General features: G+C 45.6%; 1 protein-coding gene across 1 annotated transcript; it reads left to right on the forward strand.

Moving 5' to 3' along the window:
- Positions 1–11,184: 11,184 nt before the first annotated feature.
- On the forward strand, positions 11,185–13,762 carry LOC127778574 (F-box only protein 13-like). The gene has a single exon (XM_052305191.1). The coding sequence runs from the start codon at positions 11,532–11,534 to the stop codon at positions 12,741–12,743; it is 1,212 nt and encodes a 403-aa protein (XP_052161151.1). The 5' UTR covers positions 11,185–11,531; the 3' UTR covers positions 12,744–13,762.
- Positions 13,763–15,432: the final 1,670 nt, after the last annotated feature.

The raw sequence follows: 15,432 nt of genomic DNA on the forward strand, positions 1-15,432 counted from the left end.
AAACCAAAGGAAAGTTTTCCAAGAGGTCTTACCTATTGCTTATTTTTCTATGAAATTGATCATAGGAATACAATCTTATGAAAAATTTTCTATCTTCTTCATATGAATCAAAGGGGCCTATAAGAAAAAAAATCCTATCAAAATTGAATTCTCAAAAAATTATTTGCCAAACCTCTATTTTAAAAGGACCCTAAATAAAAGGATGGTTGAGGGTGGGATAGTGGTTAGTGCTCCAATATCTTATAAACTATAATAGAGCTAAGAGATAGCAGGGGAAGGTTAGTATGGGTAGTTTAGTGGCAAAATTAACGTAGTTGTTACATGTGGAAAGAAATTGAACTCTAAAACTCGAATGCGCTAAAACGCATCCAGAGTACGCAATAACTGGAACACGCTCCTCACATAATTTTTTTGCGAGTTGTATCGTCCTAAAATATCTCTTCCCACATCTTTTTATTATGCGGGACTCATAGTAAATTTTTTAGGGCATGCTTGGAATCAAAGATTTTTGGAGGTTTTTATTCCTTTGGAATATTTTCCTATGTGGTTGTTTGACACAAACGAAAGTTACTGTTGGTTTCCATGGAATATTGGCAATTCCTACACTTTCACTGCAAAAAAAAAAAAAAACAAGCTGAGATAGAGGAAACTTTCCTTTGTTCCATTCTTGTCTATCCCCCTCTATCATTTTTTTCTATGATCTGAACAGCTCAAGTTTTGCTTTCCTGTGTATTGAATTTCTTGGTTTTCCACTTTCCACTATACCTGATTCGTGCGGTTTTTTTTTTCTATTGCTGCGTTTTTTTTTCCTTTGTTACAAACATAGCCTTACCGCGATAGAAATCGCCTCCAACACCTATCCCCATATATTTTCATTGTAGGTAGTAGTTATAGTAAAAGTTGTACTGGCTTCGTCCCAAAATATAAGAGATTTTGGTTTGATGAAACATACTTTAGGAGTATATCCCATACAACCAAACATTTCTATAGTATATTTTAAATATAACGAAGTGAGTACATGCTCTGGTTGTAATAGTATTCGTACTTGCTACTCCATCCGTCCCAAAATAAAGAACCTAGGACCGTACTATCGAATGTCACATCCGGTTCTATTTTGGGACGGAGGGAGTTCATTATGCAATGGAGGAAGGGAGTAGTATATTTTTAATATATTTTAGTATAAGTTTTAAATGCTAAAAGGCGTGTTCTATGTTTAGAAATGGATGGAGCATTTGCTGCCGCTGGAGTGTAGTAGTACTACTACTGTAGTATGGTTAGAGCAGGTATAATAATAACTATTAGCCAGCTATAAACATATTTTAATGAGATAAAAGATAAGAGAGAAGACAAAATATGTGTATGACAGATGGAACCATATATTAATAGTACAGTAAGAAACTATTGTATGAATTAGCTATTAGATCGGCTATAGATAAATGGAAGCTGGTAGTGGACTATCCTATTAAAACTTGCTCTTGCAGTAAGCACTGTACATAGAGGCGGACAGCAAGGCGGCAGCATAGGACCGACCGATGCCTCTGCCCAGATGAATAGATGATGCTCGAGGCCAAAGCTCACACTAGTCCAGCAGAGCAGAGTCCACAGAGACAGGTCAACCAAAGCAGCCATGGGCACTGCTGCATCGTCAGCGTCAGCAGCATCTGCAGGCAAGCATATCATGCGCGGTCTGCAGATCAAAGGACGGACGACACGAGATGCCATTCGCTGCACGGAAATATTGAAGCGGCCGCCCGCCGCACGTATAGTAGTACTACTAGCTGCTACTCCGTCCGTCCAGTCACGTCGATCCGGTGTTTTTTACTTCTAGCCTCTCGCTTTGGCACTGCACCGCCGTATCTACATCCCTCTCTCCCAGACACCCCCTTAGCCCATATGCATGCATTCAAGCTGGCGATGGTGGCCTGCAGTTGCCGGCCGGTTGTCGATGGAGCTCGCCGCCGATAGGGCAATAGCAGTGCACCGTGTGATTTTGGAGAACTTCGTATGCCATCTATAGACGAAGAACCTCATTAGCCACGTACTCCCTCCGTCTCAAAAAATAAACTCAAACTAGGCTGAGTTTGAGGAGAAGGGGAGAAGATTGGAAAGATACACAAAACAAAGTTAATATGATTTTTTAAAGCAACTTTTCTATAGAAATTAAATTGTTTGCAAAAAAACGCAACTTTTAGTAATTTAGAAAACGTGCACGCGGAAAATGATGTGTTTTCTCACTCAATCTCACCCAAACGAACGTAGCCCTAGGCAAGGATGTGACATCTTCTAATACAATAAATCTGCACAGTCCTTTGTCTAGACTCGTTGTATTAGAAAATGTCACATCTACTCCTAGATTTAGGTTTTTTTTCACACGGAGGGAGTACTTCACAATGCAAGTTACATGTAGTGGGTGAAGATGCACTTAAACCCCCTAGTGGGTTTTGGTGATTAATGACAAGGTGGTTAAAGGGGACTAACGTGTTTATCAAGTTTATTCACAGGAGTTTAGTCCCAAAGCGAGTTGTGATGACTAAGAATGCAAGGAGACCCCCCCAATTCGAATGTTCCTAAGTGCAAAAACCATCGAAGGTGATTAGACTAGGTATTTTACTTTCGAAATTGAGTTTAGGAAAAACCGTGCTATTAAGAGGGGTTTCAAGTGTGGTTCTAGGGTATACAAAGTGCTCTTAGTCATATCCATGAGTCAAAAGATTTTTGGAATCATTTTTGAAAAATGATTTTCTCCCTGGGACAGAGAGGGCTACCTGGAGGTTCTGGCCGGAACTTCCGGGCACCGTTTATTTGCAAAAATTTCCTAAGTGCTGCCCGGAAGTTCCTTGCACTTTTGCCCGGAACCTCCTGGCAGGTTTCCAGTTCAAACTTGTGAGTAACGGCTAGATGACGTCACCTAGCCGTTATATATATGAATTTCATCCCCAGGTCACCTTTTGGCCATTCCACTTCTGTTCATTCATGTTCTAGGGTTTTCTAGCCACTCCCAAGCTTCCTTTGCTTCCTTCACTCGAATCTAGAGCCTATCTTATGAGATTGAGAGATTAGATGAGAGCGTAGGAATGTTTTGGAGATGGCTTGAATATTAGGTTTGATTGAGCACTTTGGATACCTTGTGGGCTGTCACTTGGGCTTATTACTCTTGGAGATCTTCTCCTAGACGGTTAGGTGTTGCCAGTGAGCTTCCAAAGATCTTGTGGATGTCCCGGGAAAGTTTGTGAAGGTTTTCCTCACCTCCTCAAGGAAACGAGGTAAATGAGTAAAGATTCTTGTGCTGAGTTTTCAGAGGTTATCCTAGGTAGAGCAACTTGCACTTATGGTCTTTTCTAGAAGAAATTTTGAGTTGGATCTTGGTGGTCACTCAATTCTAGAAAATGACCTAGAAGTGTTGAGTTGAAGGCTGTGAACCTCTTATGGGATCTTTGCATAAGTGAGGCAAGGAGTTAATCGAGACCCGGCTCTTTGGAGCACCTCAACGGAGAGTAGGATTCGTGTGATCCGAACTTCGGAAAAAAATCGTCTTTGTCCCTCTTGTGCATGATCTTTGTGTGAATCTACTGATATTCTGCGATCTTCATCTTGTTCCTCTGTGTGCCTAAACTTCTCTTGCTACGACCTGTTTTTCATCTCAGTTTTAATTTATCTCTGCTGCCCGGAAGTTCCTGGCTCAAGAACTCCGGAAGTTCCGGGCAACTCATCCTGCCCGGAAGTTCCGGTGTTCATCACTAGGAGGTTCCGGGCCCTGTTAATTTAATCGTTGCAATTGTTGAGAAAATTTCAGGAAAGCCTATTCACCCCCCCCTCTAGGCTACATCTCTGCACGTTCAGTGGGTTCCACTAGTATTTTTTTTTAACTTTTATCTTCCTTTCTCTCTCATTTCCTCCTTTCTCCATCGCACACAAACTGCACTGGGGCGAAGGCGGCGAGGCGGCACCAGCACTGGGGCGGCGATGGCGGCGGAGCGGCTAGATCCAACCTTCATCTTCTCCCCCGAAGCGGCAGCGGCATCGGCAGCGCGACGCGGCTGCGGAGCAGGGGGCGGCGGCGCCGGAGAGGGGCGGCCAGATCCACCCCTCCTCGATCAAGGCCACCCTTCTCCTCTCGCCGCGTCGGCTTTTCCCATCTCCGGCGGTGGCCTCCCCCTCCCCCCTTGCAAGCTGAGCGGAGCCGGAGGGGCAGTGGGCAATCGTGGCGGCGTCGCCTCTCTCTCCGTCGGTGGCCTCTCCCCTCTTCCCCCAGCGGTGGCGGCAGTGGCCTGCGGAGCCAGGGGCAGCGGTGGCATCGGGGAAGAGCGGCGAAGGGCGGTGGTGCCAGCGACCTGCGAAACCAAGGGAAGCGGCGAGCCCCACGATGGCGCCGCTCCTGTCTCTCCTCTTTCCCCCGGTTCCTCCCAACGCGCAGGCTGAGCTATCCCTCCCCCCCCTCTCAACACACTCTGACAAATCTAACGAGGAACCTGTGGCCAATTTTAGCTCCCGGGACTTCACTTGGTTACGGGAGTTGCAGATGTGGCATGGAATCTGTGACGTGGAATGCTGGGGCTGAAAGCCACATGTATGCACTGTGAATGGCCTAAGGTGGTTCAATTACACTGGCGTTGCGGTGTCTCGGGCCCGACGTCCTCAACGACGGCGAACGCCTTGCCGGTGGTGGCTGGGGCTGAAAGCCACATGTATGCACTGTGAATGGCCTAAGGTGGTTCAATTACACTGGCGTTGCGGTGTCTCGGGCCCGACGTCCTCAACGACGGCGAACGCCTTGCCGGTGGTGGGTGGTAGGGGATTGTAACCGCTATCTGTGATGAATTAATGGAATCGGCCTAATGGATTCTACCATGTTCTTTTTCCGTTCTTTTCCGATTAAGATACAGATTTTACTTCGGTTTTCATTATCACGCTTTTCAAACGGTAGAACAATGTATTTCATGTCAAATATTTTTATACGGAAGTTTCTTCAAAATATCAAATAAATCTATTTTTTAGATTTGTAATAAATAAAACTCAAATAATTATGTGCAACATGGTTTTATAGTTTCCCGTGCCCTAACTTCATATTCAGCAGAAACAAACAATATGGTGAGATCAGCCTAATGGCCAGATTCGGTATCCCTCTGGTATATAAGGGTGTTTACAGTGCGCCACCGATTTTTGGCGTTTCTCGTATATCACGTAGAGAAAGAACCTCATAAGCTTCATACTCTATAGTGCATGTGCCCTATTTTATTTTTCACAGCACATGATAGTGGGTCCCACCCGTTCTCTCTTCATTTTTCATCTCTCCCATTTGCCTTTTTTCCCCACCAACCACCGGCCACCTCTCCTCCTTTGGCTATCCCATCGCCGGCACCCCCCCTATCTCCATCCCATCTATCGTCGGCGCCCCTCTCCCCATCCGTCGCCTCCGCCGCTCTCCCTACCACCCACGTTAGCAGATCAAAGCGGCGAGGCGCTTGGGGTGACTCTGGAACGGCGGCGCGTCCTTCTCGACGACGGCGCCCGGGCGGAGAGGAGGCCGAAGCAGCGACGACACGGGGTGGAGCAGCGATGTCCCCGAGGCGGGTGCGGTGGCGGTGGACGACTCCAGAGGCAGGCGCGACGGCGGAGGACCCCGAGACAGGCGGCGATAACCCCGAGGGGGGCTCATCGGCGGACGCCCCTGATGAGGGCTCGGCGGCGGAGGAAGCGAGGCGGGGTCGGGGGACGGTAGGATGAGCCGGTGAGCTTCTTCGACCCCATCGCCTTCCCCATCGAGCCAGCAAGTGCCCAGCGGCCCTCCTCCCCCTGGCGGCCCGGCCGACTAGCTTGACGGCGTGGAGCTTAGGGATGCCCTGGTCTCTCTCCTCCCTCTCCCTTCCTGACGATGTGTTAGATCGAGCGTGGGCTCCACCTACAAAACTAACAAGGAACGGGTGGCTAAAGTTGGCTCCGCGGTCTTGAACAGGCTGCGTGGATTGCCGACATGGCTAAGAATATCCTGTTTTTGGTGTTGAGGCTGAATACCATATTGACGCATTGTGAACGCCCTAAGGAGACTATAGCAAGGAAAGGTACTACAGATAATAGATGGATGCTTGGCAATGCCGATGGGCGCAACGTCATAAGTGGGGCATAAATGTCATTGAATCTGAGTTGTGTGGAACCAAGTTACATTGGAGGAGTTCACTCTCTCTCTCGATGCTATTGGCGAGTGAAGGCATTAGGGTTTCGGAGTTGTCAAATTAATCTACATCGAGTGGATCCAACCGATAGGAGGGACAGGTTGGTGAAGGAGTTGGTCGGAGAAGGATGGAACACGAATAGAGGGGCAAGAGTTCGGCACTATCAAGATTGACTCAGGATGTGTTCGGAATTATAAAGGTTGCCAACCTCTGCAGATCTCCTTCCTCGGTTTTTATGCTTCTCAATTTGATAAACAATGTGTTTTCCTCAAAAGAAATATAAGAAAGTTTCTTTAAAAATTCATAATAATCTATTTTGAAATTTTTATAGCTTGTATTTAATTAATCATATAATAATAAGACACCCCATTCTACCTTCTCTCCTGAATGAAACCTCAGGGTGTGTTCGGATGCCCCTCTTCCCAACCCCTCTCCCTCGTTTTTCGTGCGCACGCTTTTCAAACGGTTAAACGGTGCGGTTTTTGCAAAAAGTTTCTACACTAAAGTTGCTTGAAAAATCAAATTAATCCAATTTTTTTTTAAAAAATTAGCTAATATTTAATTAATCACGCACTAATAGATCGCTCCGTTTTCCGTACGGAGACACTATGTTCCCAACCAGAACATGCTAACACAGCCTCAATGTGGTTTCTCAATTTGATTTTTGGGACGGTAGGGCTTGTCAAGCAATAGAAGACCAAAGCTTAGAGCCCCATCAGTTGGCCTAATAAACTAAAGCAAAAGCTGATATTTTAATTCTTGAACTTAATTTTAAAGTTGATTTTAAGATGTTTTCAATGCAATTTTTTTATGTTGGTTTTAAGTCGTTACGAACACAGATATAAAAATTTTACCTATAAATTGATTTTTATTTCCTAATAAACCGTTTTGATTTATTAGAGAATATAGGCAACCGATGAGGCTCTTAGTTTTTATAGTCTTTTGTTATTCTTGTTTATTTTATTATTTCTCATTTACGAGACTTTTCTTGTAACTATTGATACTATAAGAGTACACATTCATCGGTATAAATGGCCTCATCTTTTCGCTTATGTTTATGGTTATCAGTCAATTTTTTTAAAAAAAAATTAGAGTTCATTTTAGAATTTTTTTCATCGTAGTTTATTTTTTAGCCTTTGCTTTTAAATTGTTAAAAATTATATATATATAAGTTTTATTTATAAATTATTTAAAAATATACCGTTTCGGTTACGCTTAAAATCAGCCTAGCTGAAAGTTGAAATATAGGATGGATTTTTTCGCTTACGCTTAAAAATGAGCGGCCTGCACACAGGCTGCTGCTGCTGCATGCACTGCTCGCTCTCATCAGCAGGCAGCAGCGGGGGTAGCAAATCTATGCGTCTACTTGTCGTCAGAGACTGCCTGCATGCTGCATTGCATTCGTAGCTTTTGTCAGTGATTGTACAAGATTCACTCTCTATCATCTCTCTCTCTTTTTTTTTTCTTTCTTGTTCATCTCCATCCTCATCGGTCACCTCTTTTACTCGCTCCATGTTTGATTTGAGTTGATGTGTGCTCCTACGTACGGTGCCGCAGCATCTTTCTTGGTTCCCATGAACTCTTGGTTTCCTCCTCTCATAATCCTCCTCTCGTTAAGTACAGTACTTCTACTTGCTTGGTTGGTTTTGATCAAGGACTGTCCCAACTAATAGTACAGTAGTACCCATGACTGATGAAGTGATAAGTAAAAGGATCATTTTTTGCAGTAAAGAAAAACAAATGATCTGAAATCACAACTCGAGTCACCACATTTTGTACAGCAAATGTTTCTGTAAACAAAATTGCTCACAGCTGAATGCTGCTGTTGTCACTGAGAGGGGGGGGGGGGGGGGTCCAAGTGAAACATGATACAGGCGTTGAAAACTTTAGCTGAGCTCTCTCAGTCTTCAGACTGGCAAGGCCATGCATGGCGATGAGTAGTATCTGGGTGACTGTGACCTCATCTCACTGGGCGCAAATACAGTATTGTGCACCGTCAAAGCGGCAGAGGGTTGAACACACACGCGCAGATCGAGCAGCGACACAGTCCTGCCTCTGGGCTCTGAATCTGAACATATGGGGCTCGTGTTTCTTTCTTCTTTCCCCTGCTCATCACAGGCTCACAGCTGAAGAAGTAGCATCGAGATCTCTGCACCTCCATTTCTTATAAATATAGGAGTAACTGGTTAATTACTCACTTTACAACTGTTTAGCAACAGTAATTCTAGCTGAGCTAGTGTTCCAGGCTTCCAGCAATCTTGATCTGTTGTCTGTTACTAACATTAGTGTTACTGAACTACTGATGCGTTTTAGGTTGTTACTGTAGCTTTGTTACTCAGCTCCAATGCTTCAGTCTTTCAGATACTGTAGTACTAGTACCGTGTGTACTCTCTGCATGTCCTGGGTTACAGCATTTTGATGCCAGCCAGATGCTCTCTTGAACTTCTGCTGCCACTACAGCAATACTACACTACGGTTTCAGTACAGTGTACAGTACACCAATACAGTACATGAAAAAAAAATTCTGAAAAAAATATTCCTGAAAAGAGAGAGAGAAATGGAGGGAGGAAGAACAGGGAGGGCCCACCGGGGTAGTATTCTGCTGGTGGTGGTGGTGGTGGCTCCGGCGAGGTCCCCATCCATTTGACTTGTGTAAAGCAAAAGCTAGTACTACTCTCCGGCCGGCGAGACACAAAGAGAGAGAAGGTGAAGGGAACAGATGCAGCATGGAAAGAAGAGATTCCCCCTACGAGGAGGAGATGAGATGAGAATGAGATGAGCTACTGGCTACTATAGCTTCGCTCGATGCAATCGCACGCACACAGCGCAAGACGTGGCCGTGCCTCCTTTGTTGCGTTGCGTCGTGGTCGCTTCTGCCCGGCCAAGGTCAGCCGCTCACCCACTCCCAGCCACAGGTTTGCAATGTATGTTGCTGCTCGGTTACCTCACGGTTATCGCAGTAACCTCACATGTAAACTTTTCGGAAGGCGTTTGGTTCTGTAAGATGTTTTAAGGAAATATCGGAAAACCTTATATTCTTATATTGGTTGTATTTGAATGAGTTGGTATAGGATAACAATATAACATGATACTCTTCTTCGTAGAAAAAACTTAAGCTAAATAAGAATTGAACATAGCATGGTACAATGAATTTGAAGAGTTTATGTTGGATTTTTTTTTTTTTACGAATGAAGTCGTATGTTTGTGTCTAGTTTAGGTTTTTATTTTCTTTTCTAGGCTATGTATATCCCTGATTAATGCAGAAATCGCGTCTAATTTTATTTCTTATGAAATTCTTTCTATTGTCTTCAAAAAATTGTAACCATTCAGCTTTATAAAATCTCTCAGCTTTTACCAATAATTGTCAAGTGTTCACAATAACTATTCACTGTCACTGTGCGTGCGTGTCTGAAAATCTGCATATGCGCGCGTGTGCGGTCAGGAACGGCGTCGTCGTCGCAGAACCAGATGTCCAGATTACACGGAGCCACTACAGTCTTAATCTTGATGCTGCTGCTGCTGCTGCTGCTTTGATCACTGTTAAACTACTTCTCGCTTGTACTGGTTCGACCATAGTGGATCGTTTGGCCGCGTGTTGTTGGAAGTTTTGAACCGTTTGGGTGATTGGGGCGATCCCTTTTGTCACCTCTTCTCGATCGACGCTTGCCACAGTGAAAATTCGGTGATGAAATTCAGAGTTTGTTTTTTAGGGGGGAAATCAGTTCAGATTTTCACCACAGCCATCTGGTGATTGAATTTTACTATGAGCACTGTACCACACATTTTACTGGCCTTCTTTATAACATAATTTTCAAAAAGAAAAAAAAGACAGAGAGATGAAACGAAATAATCTGTAAAAAAAACCCGTAAATTTAAAAGTACGTAAAAAAACTGAAAAACCGCTCGATTTTTGTGAAATTGACAGTGGTCTTTCTGAAAAAAGGTAGGTTTTAATTTGTTTTTTTACGGAGTTGACCGAATTTCTTTGGTTTTATCAGTTGCGCCTGTTTTTTCTTTTAGCAAACTGGCTAGATGTGATTTTTTTACTTGCAAAACACGAAGGTAAACTCATGGCCTCTCATTCTTCTTTTTTTTTTTGCGGGTAAGGGAGATTTATTACTCAACTATCAAGTCCACACAAACGAGGTGCGCAATGAAGTTACAAGAATCATCAGGCTAGAAAGCCGTAAGAGCCTCCCACGGACCTCTAGTAGCTAAGTCATGGCCTCTCATTCTTGAAACCGTTTGTCAACCGAATGTACACACTGGCTGTTTGGTCATGATAACTACTCGATATCTAAAACTGATAAAATTCAAACAGCTCTAACTCGAAATCAATTTGATAATTGCTCTGTAACCGATAAAAAAGGATAAAATTTGTACAAAATTTACCTAAAAATAAATTTGTTTTGGGACTAACTGTAGTTATATCATCATTTTTTTAATAAGGAAAAAGAATAAAAATAGTAAACTTTTTTACATTATAAATTACATAGACTATAACACACTAATTAATTTATCAAGCCAGGAGCGGTTACATTCAGTTCATGGTAAGACATCCATCGTCAAATATAACAACGCAGTAACGAATACTCCCCTCATTTTATGCTATACTAGTCGTTTAACTTTTTCTAGTCAAATTTCTTTAAATTTGATTAAATTTATAGAAAAATATAGTAGTATTTTTAATATAAAACAAATATTTTACTAAAATATATTGAAGGTTAGATTTAGTGAAACTAATTTGATATTTTAGATATTATTACTCCCTCCGTTTCAGGTTACATTTATATAGATGTTAATGAATCTAGCCACACATATATGTCTAAATTTATTAACATATATATGAATATGAGTAATGTTAGAAAGTTTTGTAATATGAAATGGAGGTAGTACTAACTTTTTTTATACATTTAATAAAAAAAAGTTGGACTAGTTAAAAAATCAAATGAAGTGAGTATAAAGTAGTACCGTAGTAGACCTGTGCCGTCGGCGTCGTCGTCTCCAACGCAACCACGCGCCGTTGGCTTCGCCGCCTATATATACATACTCACACACCGGCGACCACCACTCCACTCTCCACCCACCCAACCAATCAACCAACCAAAGCAGCAGCATTCGTGGTGGTGGTGGCCGCCTCTACTCGCACGCTCGCTCCTCCTCTCCTCTCCTCCCAAAGTTGAATTGCATCTTTCTCTTTCGCTTTGCCGTGTCAACGCGAACAAAAAGAGCCACGCCTCCCTCCATTTCCTCCCTCAAGAACCTTCCCTCCACCTCCCCCTCCGCCTCCTATAAAGCCCGCCACCTCGGTGTGCTTTGGGTGTTCGTCCGTGTTCTTGCCTTTCTTGGAGCTTGCCAGGCATGGCTGCTGCGGTAGTGGCGAGGTGTGGTGGTGCCAAGAAGCGGAAGGGCGAGGGGCTCGGGGAGATGCACGACGACGTGCTCGAGCTCGTCCTGGCGAGGCTCCCGCCGGCGAGCTACTTCCGGCTCAGGGGGGTGTGCCGGCGGTGGAGCGACGCCGCGTCGTCGCCCACGTTCCTCGCCGCGTGCGGCCGCGTCCCCGCGCGCGACCCGTGGTTCCTCATGCTGTCGGAGGGGGAGGGGCAGGAGCGGCGTCTTCCGGCCGTCGCGTTCGACGCCGGCGAGGGGGAATGGGCGCGGTGCGGGGGCGCGCCGGGGCACGTGATGCCGGTGGTGGCCGCGTCGGGGGGTCGCGTGCTGTACCGCGCGCCGGACACCGGGGAGCTCACCGTGGCCAACCCGCTCACCGGCGCGTCCCGCGTGCTGCCTGCGCCGCCGCCCGGCGCCGCGCTCCACGCCGTTGCCATGTACGGCTCCTCCCCCTACCGCGTCGTCCTCATCACGGGCGACCTCCCGGACCTCTCCATGACGGTGTTCGACTCGTCCAAGAACGCGTGGGACGACGCGGTGGCGCTGTCCCGGAAGCCGGATGCCTCGTCGCCCGAGCGCGACGCGGAGGGCGGCGGCGGCGGCGGCGGCGACGACGAGACGGTCTACTTCCTGAGCAAGTCCGGCGACGTGATGGCGACCAACATGCAGCGGAGCGCGTCGAGGCAGTACTCGTCCGCCGTCACGTGCGGCGACGGCGGCGAGGCCGTGGCCTACTTCCTGAGCAACTCCGGCGCGGTGGTGGCCTGCGACCTGTCGCGCCGCGCCTTCGCCGAGCTCCCCCGGATCCTGCCCGTGTACTTCGAGTACTCCATCGACGTCGTGGCGTGCGGCGGCCGCGCCTACGTGGTGGTCCTCTCGGAGCTCCTCGGCACGGCCAGCCTGCGCCTGTGGGAGTTCGCCGGCGGCGCGTGGCGGCAGGTGGCCGCGATGCCGCCGGCCATGTCGCACGCGTTCCACGGCAAGAAGGCCGACGTCAACTGCGTCGGGCACGGCGACCGCGTCATGGTCTGCGTCAGCTCCGGCGAGGCCAACGGCTGCTTCATGTGCGACGTGCCGACCAACCGCTGGGAGGAGCTCCCGCCGTGCGCCGGCGCCGGCGGCGAGCCCATGGACTTCGTGGCCGCCTTCTCGTTCGAGCCAAGAATGGAGGTCACCGTCTAAGCACCATTGATGTGTACTTGTAGTATCTTAGTATGCAGTGAGATCGATTGATTTCAGCTTGTGTAGTTGTGTGTGCATGATTTTGTTGGGTGATTTGAGGATTATTTTCATGGGAATCAAAGCCACCCGTCTGTCTCATCAGTGTGTTCGTGTTGCTGTTGTTAGCCAGGAGAGCTTCACACTGTATCTTCTGTTCTTTCTTGATTCTTGTGCCAAACCTCACCTCAGTGCAGCAACTATCCCTATCTCTCACACTGCCACATTGTTCTTCTTTCCCTAACTAGAGCTCTTGCCATTTGCAAATACTCTTCACATTTGCAAAGTTGCAATGTGCATTACTGATGCAGAATTCAGTTGTCACCATGAATCATTTCTTGAATTGTTGCAAGGATGAAACTGGTGATGCTGCTTTTTTTTTCTTCTTTTCTTTGAGGCATAGTAGCACATAGTAGTACAGACACACACGCATTGACACATGCATGCAAACAGCGAAAGCGAGAGGGGGGCGCCTTTGGCTTTGGAAGAAGGTGTGGTTTCCACTGACGCAGAGGCTCGCCGGCCAGGGGACACAGCACGGCAATGCCGGCAGCCAAAGTCGTGGGCAGAATCCTTGTGGGGATATCACCGTCTCGTCCTCTGCTCATTCTGAAGACAACCCTACTGTATCAGTAATTCAGCAGTAGGAGCAATTCAGTATGGCTAGGTTTGTTCATGGTTTGTCACTGAATATTTGCAATGCGTTATTGTTGTTAGAATCTATGGATAATGTGGTGACAGTTGGATCTGGTACTGTAATCTGAAACTGCTCTGAATTAGGGCCAGGTAGTAGTTAGGGTTTCATTGAGTGGCGTTTGGCTTTCAGGTTTATGTTTTTTTTTTTAATCCCCCTTAGCGGAAGTTCAGGTTGTGAAATGGACTGTCAAATGATGTCTGCTCATGCATTGCCACTGAAGAAATCATATGAATTATTGTTAGAATCTAGTACAAATAATGGGGGAGAGTCGGGAGACGATTGGATCTGATACTGTAATCTAAAACTATATATTAGGGCCAAGTGGTTTTTCTTTTTCATTACATGGTAGATTCATATGTGTGCTCTGTTACACACTCACACGACTACGAATGCGTGACCTAACATATGCTCAAAGAGAGTAAGAGGGCCAATAATTAGTTAAGCTTGAGTAGTCTTGAAATTTATCAAAAGAAACTCTTAAAATTTATGTTTCTCTTTTCTTTTGTGAAAGTTTCAGGTGTGTAAAATGGACTTTCCGACCTTAAAACATTCATTCATAGTTGGTGCATTTTGAAGAGAGTGTAAATAGGAAAATCGCATCCACAATCACCATCAATTCAGAGTGAATTGCATTGCCTTTGTGTTAGGTCAGTGCAAGCAGAATGTTTTTGTGTGAACTGTGTGCAAGCGTGCGTGCAGATGCTGCTTGCTTTGTGCTGTGTCTTGTGTTTTTTTGGCTGCCGTTTGCTTTGAGCTGTGGATGCGGTGGCTTTAGCAGCAAGTGCAAACAAAGCTCTCTCCCAAAGCGTGCTTACAGCTTTAGCAGTACTAGTTAACAGCCTCCTACACAGAGGCTTTTCCATGTGCTCACTTTAACCTAACATTACTCACTGCGTTAATCAACGCTGTGCAGTGTCCAGGAAACAATTACAGTGGCCTGACAGTCACTCTACACTAGCCTAACATCAGCAGCTGCATTTTGAGTTGAGAATTCAGAAATGTTCCATTCATATTTCATACACCTGCAGTTCAGCTTGCCTGAATTCAGTAAAGATTATGTGAATTCAAGCCCACTTTACAGTTTACATCATGTTTGTTTTTTTAGAGAGAATTTTTACATGGTTTTCTGAACTTGTGGTAGGCAAGATTTCGCTTTCTTGGTGAAAATGTAGGGGACCGGGAATCATGAACTGGGGGAGAATGATGGAATGGTTGACAATGTGTAGAGGAAATTCTTTACTATCATGACGGTTTTATCTTGCAGCCACCGATCCAGGGACAACCCAGCATCACAAAAAGAGCAGCATGCCGTTGCCTTTTTAGATTGGCACTAAAATGGTCTACTGTGGAGATGCAAAACATGCAATCAGAGCTTGGTAGATTGCAGTCTTGACCCACTGTAAAAACACCCTTTTCAGTAATTTTTAAGGATGTTAGTACAGTTTTTGATGATCAGACAAGGACATACAATGTGAGGGATTAAGTAGGAAGCATCAGTGTTGTAGTGGTAGAGTCATGGGTGCTTAACTTTACCCGCCAGGGTTTAAATCCTGGTATCTATAAATATTACACACCCACAAGTGGATTTTCAAGAGAAGATTAGGATGTGCCATTAGTTTTCGTCTCTTTGAAAGTATGTCGGAGGTGCATGATGTATGAGTGTGGTATTGCAAAAAAATGCGAGTGATTAAATGAGCTACTATGGTGATTAATTTCCAAGGAATTGTAGAAATCAGGTGAGTTTTACTGAAGAAGAAACAGGCAGGGCATCTGAATCTACTACTGGTTGGTAGCATGCTTCATGGTAGCATTGAGGCAAGGGCAGGCAAAGCTGGTCCAGGCTGGTTGAGAGCCACTTTTGGGCCCATTGGTTTTAGGTGGACCACCTCTCTGCACAGGCCGGCACTTGAGCCCCAAGGAGGTTGTTGGTCTACTGTTAAAAACAAAAGAGAGAAA

Source organism: Oryza glaberrima, chromosome 7 (assembly GCF_000147395.1).
Source record: "Oryza glaberrima chromosome 7, OglaRS2, whole genome shotgun sequence".
Taxonomy (NCBI): domain Eukaryota; kingdom Viridiplantae; phylum Streptophyta; class Magnoliopsida; order Poales; family Poaceae; genus Oryza; species Oryza glaberrima.